Source organism: Leopardus geoffroyi, chromosome A1 (assembly GCF_018350155.1).
Source record: "Leopardus geoffroyi isolate Oge1 chromosome A1, O.geoffroyi_Oge1_pat1.0, whole genome shotgun sequence".
In the NCBI taxonomy this organism is placed as follows: domain Eukaryota; kingdom Metazoa; phylum Chordata; class Mammalia; order Carnivora; family Felidae; genus Leopardus; species Leopardus geoffroyi.
Window position 1 is genome coordinate 135,977,256 of NC_059326.1, and position 13,332 is coordinate 135,990,587.

The window sequence follows — 13,332 nt, forward strand, 5'->3', positions numbered from 1 at the left end:
AACAAAATTTTAACCAAATTTTAGGAACAGAAAATTGTTGGGTAAGGACATGCCTTTCGTGTCAGCGTGTGAGCACCCTGGGACCTCCTTCAGAGTAAAACAGTCCCCTCCAGACTTCCCTCCGCCTCTCGTAGGCTGTTCTACCCCAAGCAGAGGAGCTCGGAGCGCGCCGCAGGGCGGTCCAGGACCACCCCCACCTTCTGGGAGCCGGGGCCCCTCCTCTGCGCTCGGTCGCCAAAGCTGCGCTGTGCCTTTAATTGGGATCGCTGGGAGGGTGTGCGGGGAAGGGCTGGTTCCTCCCGCCTCCTTCTCCACCGCTCCCTTCCCCCTCCCATCCGAGTTTCAGGTGAATGGGTCACCGAGGGAGGAGACGGCCACGACACACAATTCCTCGCTGGCGTCCACCCACACCCCCGACCTGTCCTTCCCCGGCTGGAGGCCGCGGGACTCCGGGGAAAGCTAGCCAGAGCGCCCAAGAGCCCGCGCTTGGTGTAACAGGTGAGACTGGCCAGTGCGCGGCCCCAGACCTCCAGCACCGGCCAGGCGGTGGTGCGCATGCCCGGGGGCAGGACCGCAGGGGGCGGGGGGAGGAGGAGAAGAAGGAGTGGAGGAGGAGTGGAGGTGGAGGACCGACAGAGTTCTTAGTCTAGTCCCAGGCTGCTGGCGGGCGGCCCGCACCTCGTCAGGTGCGCTCGCCAGGTAAGCGCGTTCCTTGGCTCCCGCGGTCCTTGGTGGGTCGTGCGGGGCTGCAGTGAGTAGATGGGAGTTGGGCGCGGCGCCGGGGGCTCACGGTGGCCCCAGAGTCCCCCAAGGGATCGTGGCTCCGGTCTGGTAGGGGAGGCGCGGCGGGGGAGGACGCCCGGCGCCAGTTTCGGTGGCGGTTTCGCCTCTGGGCTGGGACCGGCGGGAGCCGGAGGGGCGCGGGTCCGCGGAGAGAGCAGCACTGGGCTACTTTGGCGGCTGCCTCCCCCAGCGAAGGGCCACTTGGAGCCGCCGATCAGCTCTTTCGGTGGAAACGCTTACAGCTCCTCGAGTCCAGGCGGCGCGGGCACCTTCTCGCTTTAAAGGGGGGCGGACGGGCGGTTCCCGAACTGAGGGAGCGCAGAGCGCGGCTCTCCGGACGGAGAGCTGGGAGGTCCTCAGGGAGTGGGGCGTGCGCCCGGCTCCTCGGGGTCCTGAGTGTGAGGGCTGGAGACCGGGGGTCTTGGATCCCGGCGGCGGGGAGGGACCTCATCGATTCCGCCCCGCTCACTCTTTGGGTACCGAGCGGGGCGAGGGGTGACGGGTTTAATCCGTGAAGTATTCCTAGAGCCCTGGGGTGGGCCGATCCGCTCTTTGGAATCCGGCTAGTGCGAGCGGTGCGAGCGCGCGTCGATTTAAGCCTGGGGGCGGGGATTTAATTTCGAGCGAGGCTGTACTTCGAGGGAAGCTGTTCGCGCTTGGGATCCTCACCCGTGACCCGCAGGCCGCCGCCAGGTGGGCGGACCTGCCTCCGGGCGGTCCCTGCTGACCGCGCGCTGCGCGCACCGGCCAGGGCGCACGGACACGGACTGCCGCGGGCTTAGAGACCTCCGGGGAAGGGCCGGCGCGCGCGCTGCCTGCCGACATGTTCCCTGCGTCGGAGGAAGTGTGCGGGGAGAGCAGGGTTGAGGGGTCAAAATGGCCTCTGCTCCTTGGGGCTGGAGGAGCACCTCCGAGCCCCTGTGCCCCAGGTGAAGCGACTAACCCCGAGAAGCCACGGCATCCTCGGGCTGGCTGGGCACACTGCCCATTTGGGAAATGACCCGGGGCGGGGGAAGAGGCAGCCTTCCAGGTTAGTGTGTGGCCCTCACGCACAACAGGTGTATTATTGGGATCCCTGGAAAAGGTGAAACCTTCCTTTTAAGGCACTTCGAGTGATTCCTGCTGTGATTGGAAGCTAGTTCTTTCCAGGCGGAGGTAGATTTCTCAAGCTGTCAATTCCCAGTATAACAGTGCTTCTCTGGCACGGTACAAACGAATATTTTCTCTTTCTGGTATTTAAAAATAGACATTGTAAATGGTGGAGCCACAGTAACGGCTGTCTCCTCCAAGCCGCCTTTTTGTGTAGTTCTGCATTTCTGTAGTTACCAGGTGCCTCTTTGGTTAAATGATGGAGAGGAGGATGGCGAGATTTGTGCAGCTTCCAGGCTGTTCAGGGAAATGATGGGCAGTGCCTCCTAAATGCTGGGCTAAAAAGAGTTCTGTGCTTTGTATCCTTTAATGATACTATCAACTCTGGAAGGTAAGTCTTACTGGAACTCCATTTTAGAGGTGAAACACCGGTAGGGGAAACATGTTGCAAAGTTTGTGGCTTGAAACTGCTTCAACAAATCGAGGACTGGACAAGCAGCAGTCCTGGATATTCCAGCACCAGAACGCTCTGGGGTTTTTCTGGAACTCTCTACCTTTGACTGGTCCCTATGGTCTCATAGAATATTTCCACATCTTGTTTGATGTGAAGATAAACTTCTTTTAAAGGTAGTGTTGGAATTACTGCCCTTTAAAAATTAGGAGATTACTTTTAACCACACAAATTAACTGATAGAAAACCTTTCACCTGCCTAGGAGCCTGCCAGAAGGGAAGTTTTCTTCACTTGCATTTTAAGGCTTACTGGATTAGATTCCCTAGTGGGCTTTTTTCTTCCAAGTTATTATTTATGGATGTACTGGGGTAAAAAGACAATGAGGATTTTTGTTACCCTTTTTGTTTTAGCTTCTAGGCTTAGAGCTGCTGTGTGATTTAGTGCTTCCTAATCTCGAATATGGTACGAATTGCCTGGGGATCCTATTAACATAGATTCTGATTCATAGGTCAGATGTGGGTCCTGGAATTCTGTTTTTCAGCAAGCTACAAATGATGTCCATGGTTAAATGTTTGACCCTTTACTCTCCCTTTCCTTCAGACTGTAAACACTTAACTAATTTGGTTGAATGTGAAGGATTATATTTAGTGGCTGTTAGCATTGTGAACTTGAAGGCATTCACAGCTGTATTGAAATCCCAACTCTGATATGGGTTGTTGGTTTTATAAATCAAATGTTGATTGACCATCACTTTGTACCAGGGACTGTAGGGATCTGGAAGAAGAGTGATGGTCATGACAGACATCTGGGTGCTTGTAAGGCTGGTGTTCCAGTTGAGGTGGAGATGGTGGAGATTATTTAAAAAATAACAAAGAAGAAAAAATAATAATTAGGGGGGAAATTCGCTCTGAGAATAAAACGGGCTTGGTGGGTGGAGTGAATAGCAGGGAAGGAGCTTCTGAAGAGGTGACATTTGAGTTGAAAGCTGGACAGCTAGTTCCCACCATGTACAGATCTAGACATTATAGACAGGAAACTGACAAGATCAAGGCCCTCCTTGGATTGATGCCTTTAATTGAGGCATTGGTGCTCAAAATACATGGTGTGCTTAAAAATCACCTGGAAAGGGGGGTGCCTGCGTGGCTCAGTCGGTTGAGCGTCCGACTTCGGCTCAGGTCATGATCTCGTGGTTTGTGAGTTCGAGCCCCACATTGCACTCTGTGCTGACAGCTCAGAGCCTGGAGCCTGCTTCGGATTCTGTGTCTCCCTCTCTCTCTGCCCCTCCCTGCTCACGCTGTGTCTCTGTCTCTCAATAATAAATAAACGTTAAAAAAATTTTTTTTGTAATTTTTTTTTTAACGTTTATTTATTTTTGAGACAGAGACAGAGCATGAACGGGGGAGGGTCAGAGAGAGGGAGACAAAGAATCTGAAACAGGCTCCAGGCTCTGAGCTGTCAGCACAGAGCCCGACGTGGGGCTCGAACCCACAGACCGCGCGAAATCATGACCTGAGCCGAAGTCGGATGCTTAACCGACTGAGCCACCCAGGCGCCCCCCCCCCCAAAAATTTTTTTTAAATCACCTGTAGGGGCACCTGGGTGGTTCAGTTGGTTATGTGTCTGACTTCAGCTCAGGTCATGATCTCCAGATTTCATGGATTCGAGCCTCGCATTGGGCTCTGTGCTGACAGCTTGGAGACTGCAGCCTACTTCCGATTCTGTGTCTCCCCCTCTCTCTGCCCCTCCACATTCTCTCTCTCTCAAAAATAAATGGACGTTAAAAAAAGTTTTTGTTTTTAAATCATCTGGAGCGGGGTGCCTGAGTAGCTCAATTGGTTGAGTGGGCGACTCTTGATTTTGGCTCAGGTCATGATCTCACAGTTCATGGGATGGAGCTCTGCATTAGTGCAGAGACAGCTTGGGATTCTTTCCCACCCCCCACCCCCGCCTCGTTTCGCTGTGTTTTCTCTCTCTTTCTCTCTCTCTCTCTTTCTCTCTCTCTTGCAAAATAAATAAACTTAAAAAAATCATCTGTAGGTCTTACTAAAAATGCCCCTTCTGATACAGAGCCAATCTGTTTCAAAATATGCCTAATTTTAAAATTTTAGACAGTTTACTAATTGTATGCCAAAATATAATAATTTAATACCAGGCACAATTTTAAAAAACTTCTTAAAGGCAAATTAACTCTTGCTGCATATGATTGAAAAGGAATAGGCTCTCCTTAAATATGATAAAGTTTATCTTTTACTTACTGACAGTTGCTTCAAAGAATTTTTCAGGGGGATAGCATTTTCAGGCTTTCTCTTCTTCCTCTTATGCTTAGGTTTCTATGAAGACAGCTTTGGCCAGTAACCATTTTCAAGGGGAGACCTTTTTAAATATTTTAACATTAATCAGCTGTACATATTTTGTAAGAGTCTGCTGTTTGCCTTATGCTTTCGACTTTTACTCAGCTGTTTGATTTATGTCCCTGTCATTCACATGGTACAGGTTCTGTGATGGTGACCGATGAGCCCCTTAGGCCAGATCCTGTGTCCTTTTCATTCATTTTGTCCTTCACTCAGCATACTTTTACTGAGCAGATAATGTTAATATTGTTGTGCTGGGCGTTGGGTAAACAGTCTCTTCTTGGTCCTTTTTTAATTTGGCTGTGGCCTTAAAGCACAGTCCCGACTGCCTTGAAGGAGACATTAGAATTCCTCCAGTCCAGTCCCCCTACAATATCAAACAACTTAAGCTTTGCATACATGGCTTGAGATCACATTGTTATTTGTTATTTTTGAAGGGTGTGTGAAGTCAGGGTAAGGGAGAGGCTTCCTAACATTGACATGAAATCTGACCCTGTGGTATCTTTTCTTCAAAGAATGGTTTGTAGGACTACAAAGACAGCTGTGCAGATATTTGAAGGCTGCTGGAGTGGTCCTTCTAATATTGATTGGTCCAGGCCAAACATTTCCTGTTTTATCAATCATTTGTCTTAAGACATGGTTTTTCTGGTTCTTTAACACTCTTAGTCACCTCCTGGAGAGGCACCTGCTTGGAACATGATGTACACATTTCAAGGTTGTGCAGAGGTTTGTTTCTTTTTCATAACTGTACCATTCCTAGATCTCAGCACTGTCTGTGCCTACTGCCACAGTTCGGGATGGCTTGTTAACTTTGTTGAAATTCTCCCCAAGGAAACACACTTCCAGAAATTGAGTCTAGGGGTGCTTGGGTGGCTCGGTTGGTTAAGCGTCCGACTCTTGATCTCAGCTCAGGTCATGATCTCACGGTTCATGTGTTCGAACCCCGCATCGGGCTCTGCACTGATAGTGTGGAGCCCTGCTTGGAATTCTCTCTCCCTCTCTCTCTGCCCCTACCCTACTTGTATGTGCACGTGTGCTCTTTCTCTTAAAATAAATAAACCTAAAAAAAATTTTTTTTAATAAAATAAAAATTGAGTCTACATTTGTAAAGTGATTTATTCATGCCACTAATATTTGAAAATGGAGACAAAGTACCTAAAATGCCCAAACACTGAAATTTCTCACCTTCAAGGTAACCATCTTGCTGTGAATGGTTTTGCTCATCTTCCTTAATATATTATCTTAATTATAACACCCTAGAGGTCAAGTTTGTCCCCAGCCCTTTGGCATAGGGGGGTAGTAAAGTTCAAGGAAGAGAAGTAGAATTTGTCCTCTCTGATGGTGAGCTGTTAAAACCTCTAGGGGACCTAAACGCTCCATTCTTTCATCCTATTTAGATTCTGTTTTTCAGTCCCAGAGGCATCTGCCTGGGCGTGCTGTCTGTGCATAGGGATGTGCTCAAGATCCTCAGGCTTCATCTACCAATCTGGCGACCTTCTCAAAAAAGTAAATGAAGGGGCGCCTGGGTGGCGCAGTCGGTTGAGCACCCGACTTCGGCTCAGGTCATGATCTCGTGGTGCATGAGTTCAAACCCCGCGTCGGGCTCTGTGCTGACTGCTCAGAGCCTGGAGCCTGTTTCCGTTTCTGTGTCTCCCTCTCTCTCTGCCCCTCCCCCGTTCATGCTCTGTCTCTCTCTGTCCCAAAAATAAACGTTGGAAAAAAAAAAAAAAAAAGTAAATGAAGTTGATATGCCATGATTTGTCCTTGATAAACTTCCTAAAATTATTTGCTTCGCAATGTAAAATCTCTGGTATCAGAGGATATTTGATAACAGAACTCTGAATCCAGAAAACGGCAGTTTGGAAAGGGATTTTTGTTGTCACCGTTTCTGACAAAATATAAACTTCAGCCTGAGCCTGGATTAATTTAGAAGTTTCAAAAACTACCATGGAGGGGGCGCCTCGCTGGCTCAGTCGGTAGAAAATGTGACTCTTGATCTCCAGGGTCCTGGCTTCACGCCCTACACTGGGCATAGAGGATACTTAAAAAAGCCAAAGCAAAACAAAAATCTACCTTGGAGCCTGGAATCTTTGGCCTAGTCTTGAAGGAGTAAGCCCTGGCTATGAAAGGGGTAAGAGGGGCGCCTGGGTGGCTCAGTCGGTTGAGCGTCTGACTTCGGCTCAGGTCACGATCTCACGGTCGGTGAGTTCGAGCCCCGCGTCGGGCTCTGGGCTGATGGCTCAGAGCCTGGAGCCTGTTTCCGATTCTGTGTCTCCCTCTCTCTCTGCCCCTCCCCCGTTCATGCTCTGTCTCTCTCTGTCTCAAAAATAAATAAATGTTAAAAAAAAGTTAAAAAAAAAAAAAGGGGGTAAGAATCCTCGAAGGTCAGTTTGTCAGTATTTGACATTCAGTTTCACAACTAGAGTCCTACATTAAATAGTTTTTAAATTCCGTTTTTCTTAATATTATTTTTCTGAACATCCGTTAAGAAGCCAATCTGGACTTTCACTCTCCCATAACACTGTAACGTGCTAGTGGCCTCAATTGCCCATTTTTATGTACATTTGGGTGCTAGTTATAGGTCTGTGTATGCTTAGGATTTGTGTACCTTTTTGTATGTGAATACTTCAGTAAAAACAGTTTTTTAAAGGAAAAACATAGCGAAGTCTTCCCTCACTGTGTTTGGAAAATCATGCTAATTGTGTTGGTGTTCCTAACATTCACTCTATTTCTGTCTTTAAGGTTTTTAGCTGATGTACGTTTGGGCATTATTTTCTTCTGAGAAATGTGGAATTGATTGTCCTTAAGGATGTGGAAGATAGTTGCCATTGATACTAAAGAACAAAATTTAGAGAGTTTGAATTTATTTACTTGACTAACATAATACCTTATTTGCACTTGCTTTTTTGGAAAGGAAACACAATACTAGACCCTTTAATATACTCAGATTGTAGATCTTGCTCAAGTGACCCCTCCCACTCCCACTTCCTGCACTCCTTCTTCGGGTCTTGGTCTTTCTTCTCTGCTTGGCCCCGTCTTGGGCTCGATCATGTAGTCAACCCTAATAACTCAGTAACTGCCTGTTGTGGTTGCTTTTTTCTTTGTGTGTGACCTTCTCTAGTACTTCCACAGACTCCCATGGTGTAGTGTAGACGCTTAATAAGTACTTGTCGATTGAATGAAATTGCCTCTCAGGTATGTCGGGATTGTGCTCTGAGGAATTTTAGAACAAAATCATACTGCTTTTCTCGTAGGGCAGAAGACTCTTTAATATAACACATAATTAACGTTTCCCCCCTTTTTGTAAACATTATGCGCAATTTTGAAGACTTGGAAAATGAAAAGGAAAAAGTGTCCACAATCCTACCATCCATAGATGTATTGTGTAATAATTGGTAATGATAAAGGCATACTTTTAAACCAGATTACGTTTCAGCATTGAGGGACTAGTATGTGCTAGATGCAGCTCTGTATCCACTTTCCTATGCATTCTCTTTTGATATGGCCTTTCAAAAGTAATATGAAACAATAAGTTTTAAGAAGTTTTCTTTTTTTTATGTTTCTTGTTCTTGGAAAGGACTGTTTTGAAAATTACCAATTTTTTTCTTTCCATAATTTATTTTATAATTTACATCCAAGTTAGTTAGCATATAGTGCAACGATGATTTCAGGAGTCGATTCCTGAATGCCCCTTACCCACTTAGCCCATCCCCCCTCCCACAACCCCTCCAGTAACCCTCAGTTTGTTCTCCATATTTAAGAGTCTCTTATGTTTTGTCCCCCTTCCTGTTTTTGTATTATTTTTGCTTTTCATCCCTTAGGTTCATCTGTTTTGTATCTTAAAGTCCTCATATGAGTGAAGTCATATGATACTTGTCTTTCTCTAATTTCACTTAGCATAATACCCTCCAATTCTATCCACGTGGTTGCAAATGGCAAGACTTGATTCTTTTTAATTGCCAAGTAATACTACATTCTGTGTGTGTGTGTGTGTGTGTGTGTATGTATATATATACATACATATATATATATATATATATATATATATACATATATATGTATATATATACATACACACACCACATCTTCTTTATCCATTTATCCGTTGATGGACATTTGAGCTCTTTCCATACTGTGGCTATTGTTGACAGTGCTGCTATAAACATTGGGGTGCATGTGCCCCTTTGAAACAGCATACCTGTATCCCATGGATAAATACCTAGTAGTGCTATTGCTGGGTCGTAGGGTAGTTCTGTTTTTGATTTTTTGAGGAGCCTCCATTCTGTTTTCCAGAGTGGCTGCACCATCTTGCATTCCCACCAGCAGTGCAAAAGACATCCTCTTTCTCCACATCCTCGCCAACATCTATTGTTGCCTGACTTGTTCATGTTAGCCATTCTGACAGGTGTGAGGTGGTATCTCATTGTGGTTTTGATTTGTATTTCCCTGATGATGAGTGATGTTGAGCATTTTTTCATGTGTCGGTTGGCCATCTGGATGTGTTCTTTGGAAAAGCGTCTATTCATGTCTTTTGCCCATTTCTTCACTGGATTATTTGTTTTTTGGGTGTTGAGTTTGGTAAGTTCTTTATAGATTTTGGATACTAACCCTTTATCTGATAGGTCATTTGCAAACATCTTCTCCCATTCATTCTTCTGCATTTCCCAGCACCACTTGCTGAAGAGACTGTCTTTATTCCATCGGATATTCTTTCCTGCTTTGTCAAAGATTAGTTGGCCATACGTTTGTGGGTCCATTTCTCAGTTCTCTATTCTGTTCCATTGATCTGAGTGTCTGTTTTTGTGTCAGTAGAAAATTATCAATTTTTACCTGTGCTGTAAAAGCTTTGTGAAATTTTTATTACTACAACTTAGCAATGAAAGTTAATATTTGTAAGCCAGTGATATGCAGTGCTTGGTGCTTGGTGCTGTGAGGACGACCAGGCTGAATGATTCCTATGCTTAGTGATTTCCTGTACTCAAGGAATTAATGATCCATTGTATAAAGATGGCAGTGAGAAGGACAGGAGAAATAATCATGGTGTGACAAGTTACTTGAGATTGGTCTCAGTTTTTTTAGCAATGCAAGGAAACTCTGAGCTCAGTAGTAACACCCTTACCCTACTTACGTTGCTTAGATTGCCTTATCTTGGAAGCTACGGGGCAGCGCTCATCCTGAAGACAGGTGATCCTTGGTATCAGCCATGTCATCGAGGCCTTTTGAAAGTCCACCTCCTTATAGACCTGATGAATTGTAAGTAATTCTTTAGTTGTTTTTTTTTTTTAAACCGTCACATGTAAAAAATATGTATAGTTGAAATTTTCATCTGTTAAGTGTTTGCTGTTAAAAATGTCTGTTTAGGGGCCCCCGGGTGGCTCAGTCGGTTAAGCGTCCAGCTTCAGCTCAGGTCATGATCTCACAGTTTGTGGGTTCGAGTCCTGAGTCAGGTTCTGTGCTGACAGCTCAGAGCCTGGAGCCTGCTTCAGATTCTGTGTCTTGCTACTCAACACTGTCTCTCTCTCTGTCTCAAAAATAAATAAACATTAAAAAATATACATGTGTTTATAAATTTAAATTGAAACAAATGTTATCAAGTGAAAGTTTCTCTCCACCGCTTAACTTCCAGGATGACAGTTTTTCTCTGCAGAGGCAACTATTGTCACCTGTTCCTTCTTTCTTCCCTTCCTTCCTTCCTTCCTTCCTTCCTTCCTTCTTCCCTTCCCTTCCCTTCCCTTCCCTTCCCTTCCCTTCCCTTCCTTTTTTTCCTATTTCCTTTCTTTCTTTGCAAGAGAGAGCAGGTACACACGTGAGTGGGCAAGGGAGAAAAAGAGAATGAGTGAGAGGGAGAGAGAGAATCCCAAGCAGATTGCACACTCAGTGCAGAGTCCAGCTTGAGGCTTGATCCCACAACCCTGGGATCATGACCTGAGCTGAAATGAAGAGTCAGACACTTAACTGACTGAGCCACACAGACACCCTTATCTCTTTCTAATGTTTGCTTCTAGATAGTTTAAGCTTATATTTGTGGGTATATTTATTCCTTTTTGTTTTTTCACAAATGGTGTGAAGCTTCTTTATTAATGCCCTGTTTAGGTGACTAACTCTAAACTTGACTCCTTGTCAATTTTGTAGTAATAACTTTTATTGACATATGGTTCACACACCAAATAGTCCACCCATTTAGAATGGACAGTTTAGTACTTTTAATATATTCACAGAGTTGTGCAACTGTCACCACATCAATTTTAAAACATTTTCGTCACCCCGATCAGCAGTCATTCCTCATTTCCCTCTAGTACTAGGCCATCAGCAGTCCACTTTCTCTTTCTAGATTGTTCCTTGTCGGACATCTCATACAAATGTAATCACACAATATGTGATCCTCAGTGGCTGATTCTTTCACTTGGCATAATGTTTTCCACATCGTTAGTTTTTTTTCTTTAAAAAACTTTTTTTTAAGTTTATTTTTTGGGAGAGAGAGAGAGAGAGCGCGCGAGAGTGCACAAGCTGGGGAGGGGCAGAGAGGAGAGACAGAATCCCAAGCAGGCTCCGCACCATCAACGCAGAGCCCGACGTGGAGCTTGAACTCACAAACTGTGAGATCATGACCTGAGCCAAGATCAAGAGTTGGATACTTAACTGACTGAGCTCCCCAGGCACCCCATCCACATCATTAGAGTGATTCTTGCCATTAATAAAATCAAGAAGCAAAGTTGAGGGTTCTTGCATCCCTATTCATTTGGGGGTTTAACTATGAAAAAATTTAAATTTGTTATCAGACTTTGATAGGATTTCTTCCTGTAAGTAGTTTGTAGCTTCAAGTCTTTGATAACTGTAGTAGGAGTTGTGTTCCTATTACATTGCCCCTATAAACATGGGTGAGATATAACACACACACACAGAAAAGGGCACAGAACATGTGATGATGATGAGTAAGATAAAGATGAAGCAAAATCATCACGTAGGTCACCTCCAAGTGCATCCTTGTCTCCTCTCCTTCCCCTGGAAACCACCGTTCTGACATGATTATCACTTGATATTCTATCTTTTTTTTTTTTTTTTAACATCTAAACAGTACATTTTAGCTTTGTTTTTAACCTTTTTTTTTTTTTTTTTTTTTTTTTGCTTCAGAGCAGTGCTACAGAAATAAAATGTGAATGATATATGTAATTTTTTTTCTAACCATATTAATCATATTTCACTTCACCCAGTATATTTAAAATGTTATTTCAACATGTGATGTAAACACTGACTCATGAGGTAGTTTACATTCCTTGTTATTACTAGATGTTATTTTTTACAGCAGCTTTACATTCACAGCAAAATGGAGAGGAAGGTACAGAGATTTCCCATATGCCCCCTGCCCTTATACATACATTGCCTGTCTCAGTGTCCCCCTTCAGGGTGGCGCACATGTTATAATTGACGAACCTTCGTTGACAAATCATTGTCACCCAAAGTACGTAGTTGATATTGGATTTTCTCTTGATGGTGCTACGTTTCTTTTTTTACACTATGATCAGTTTGGACTGGCCACATTTCCAGTGTTCAGTGGATCGTGTGGCCAGTGGCTGCCATATTAGACACAGCCCTGTAGCATTCCATCCTGTGGATATGTTACAGTTACCTGTTCCACTCTAGGTAGAAATTTACACTGTTTCCAGTTTTGGGTTATTCTCAATAATGCTTCTGTGAATGTTACAACGTTAATGGAATTTTAAGTGGTGTAATCATCTTTTTTTTTTTAATGATATAATCATTTTGGGGGGGTGCCTGGGTTTCTCAGTTAAGTGTCTGACTTTGGTTCAGGGCTTGTTCTCACAGTTTGTGGGTTCAAGCCCCGTGACAGGTCAGAGCCTGCAACCTGCTTCAGATTCTGTGTCTACTTCTCTCTCTGCCCCTCCACTGCTTGCTCTCTCTCTCTCAAAAATAAATAATATTTAAACAATTTTTTAATGATATAATCATTTTGGAAAACACTTCGACATTGTCTTATAGAGCTGAAGTTAAAAGAAAAATTTGACTCAGAAATTCTCCGGGATATATACCTTAGAAAAATAAGTGCTTTTCAGGGGTGCCTGGGTGGCTTAGTCTGTTAAGCGTCGGACTTCAGCTCAGGTCATGATCTCAAGATTCATGGGTTCGGGCCCTGAGTCAGAGTCTGTGCTCACAACTTAGACCCTAGAGCCTGCTTTGAATTCTGTGTCTCCCTCTCTCTCTTTTCCTCCCCCGCTCATGATTTGTCTCTCAAAGATTTATAAATAAAAATGTTAAAATTTTTTTTAAAAAAGAAAAGAATAAGTGCTTTTATGTATGAGGACACATGCTCAATCGTGTTCAGAGCTACATTGTTCACAACAGCCCCAGATGGAGACATCCCAAATATCCAAGTAGAATGAGTTATGGAGTTTTCATATGTGACGTTTTCAAAGACCATCTTATCAGTGTTCTTTCTAGTTTGCATTTCCTTGCATTCAAGTGGTTAGCAGCACCCAGTAGTAAGGTATCTTGCTTTGCAATGAGAGAAGTGGACCAAGGAAATAATGGCAAAAACAAAAGGGGGTGAGGTCAGTCGAGCAATGGAATTTTGTTCCTGCAGGACCCACAGTTCTTACATTCAGCGTGTCCACAGATCAATGTGCCTGTCTCCAGTGATG

The 13,332-nt window shown here is 44.6% G+C and overlaps 1 protein-coding gene across 3 annotated transcripts in view; it reads left to right on the forward strand.

Moving 5' to 3' along the window:
- The first annotated feature begins 364 nt into the window (after window positions 1-364).
- Window positions 365-13,332, forward strand: part of OCLN (occludin) — a 55,379-nt gene continuing 42,411 nt past the window's right edge. The window contains exons 1-2 of one of the 3 annotated variants that reach the window (XM_045446350.1): window positions 365-498; window positions 9,813-9,928. In XM_045446350.1, coding sequence (XP_045302306.1) covers window positions 9,879-9,928 — 50 coding nt within the window. In that variant the 5' untranslated portion in view covers window positions 365-498; window positions 9,813-9,878. Of the gene's footprint in view, window positions 499-569; window positions 700-9,812; window positions 9,929-13,332 lie in introns of those variants that run through there. The other 2 variants (XM_045446340.1, XM_045446357.1) reach the window with 2 other exon arrangements.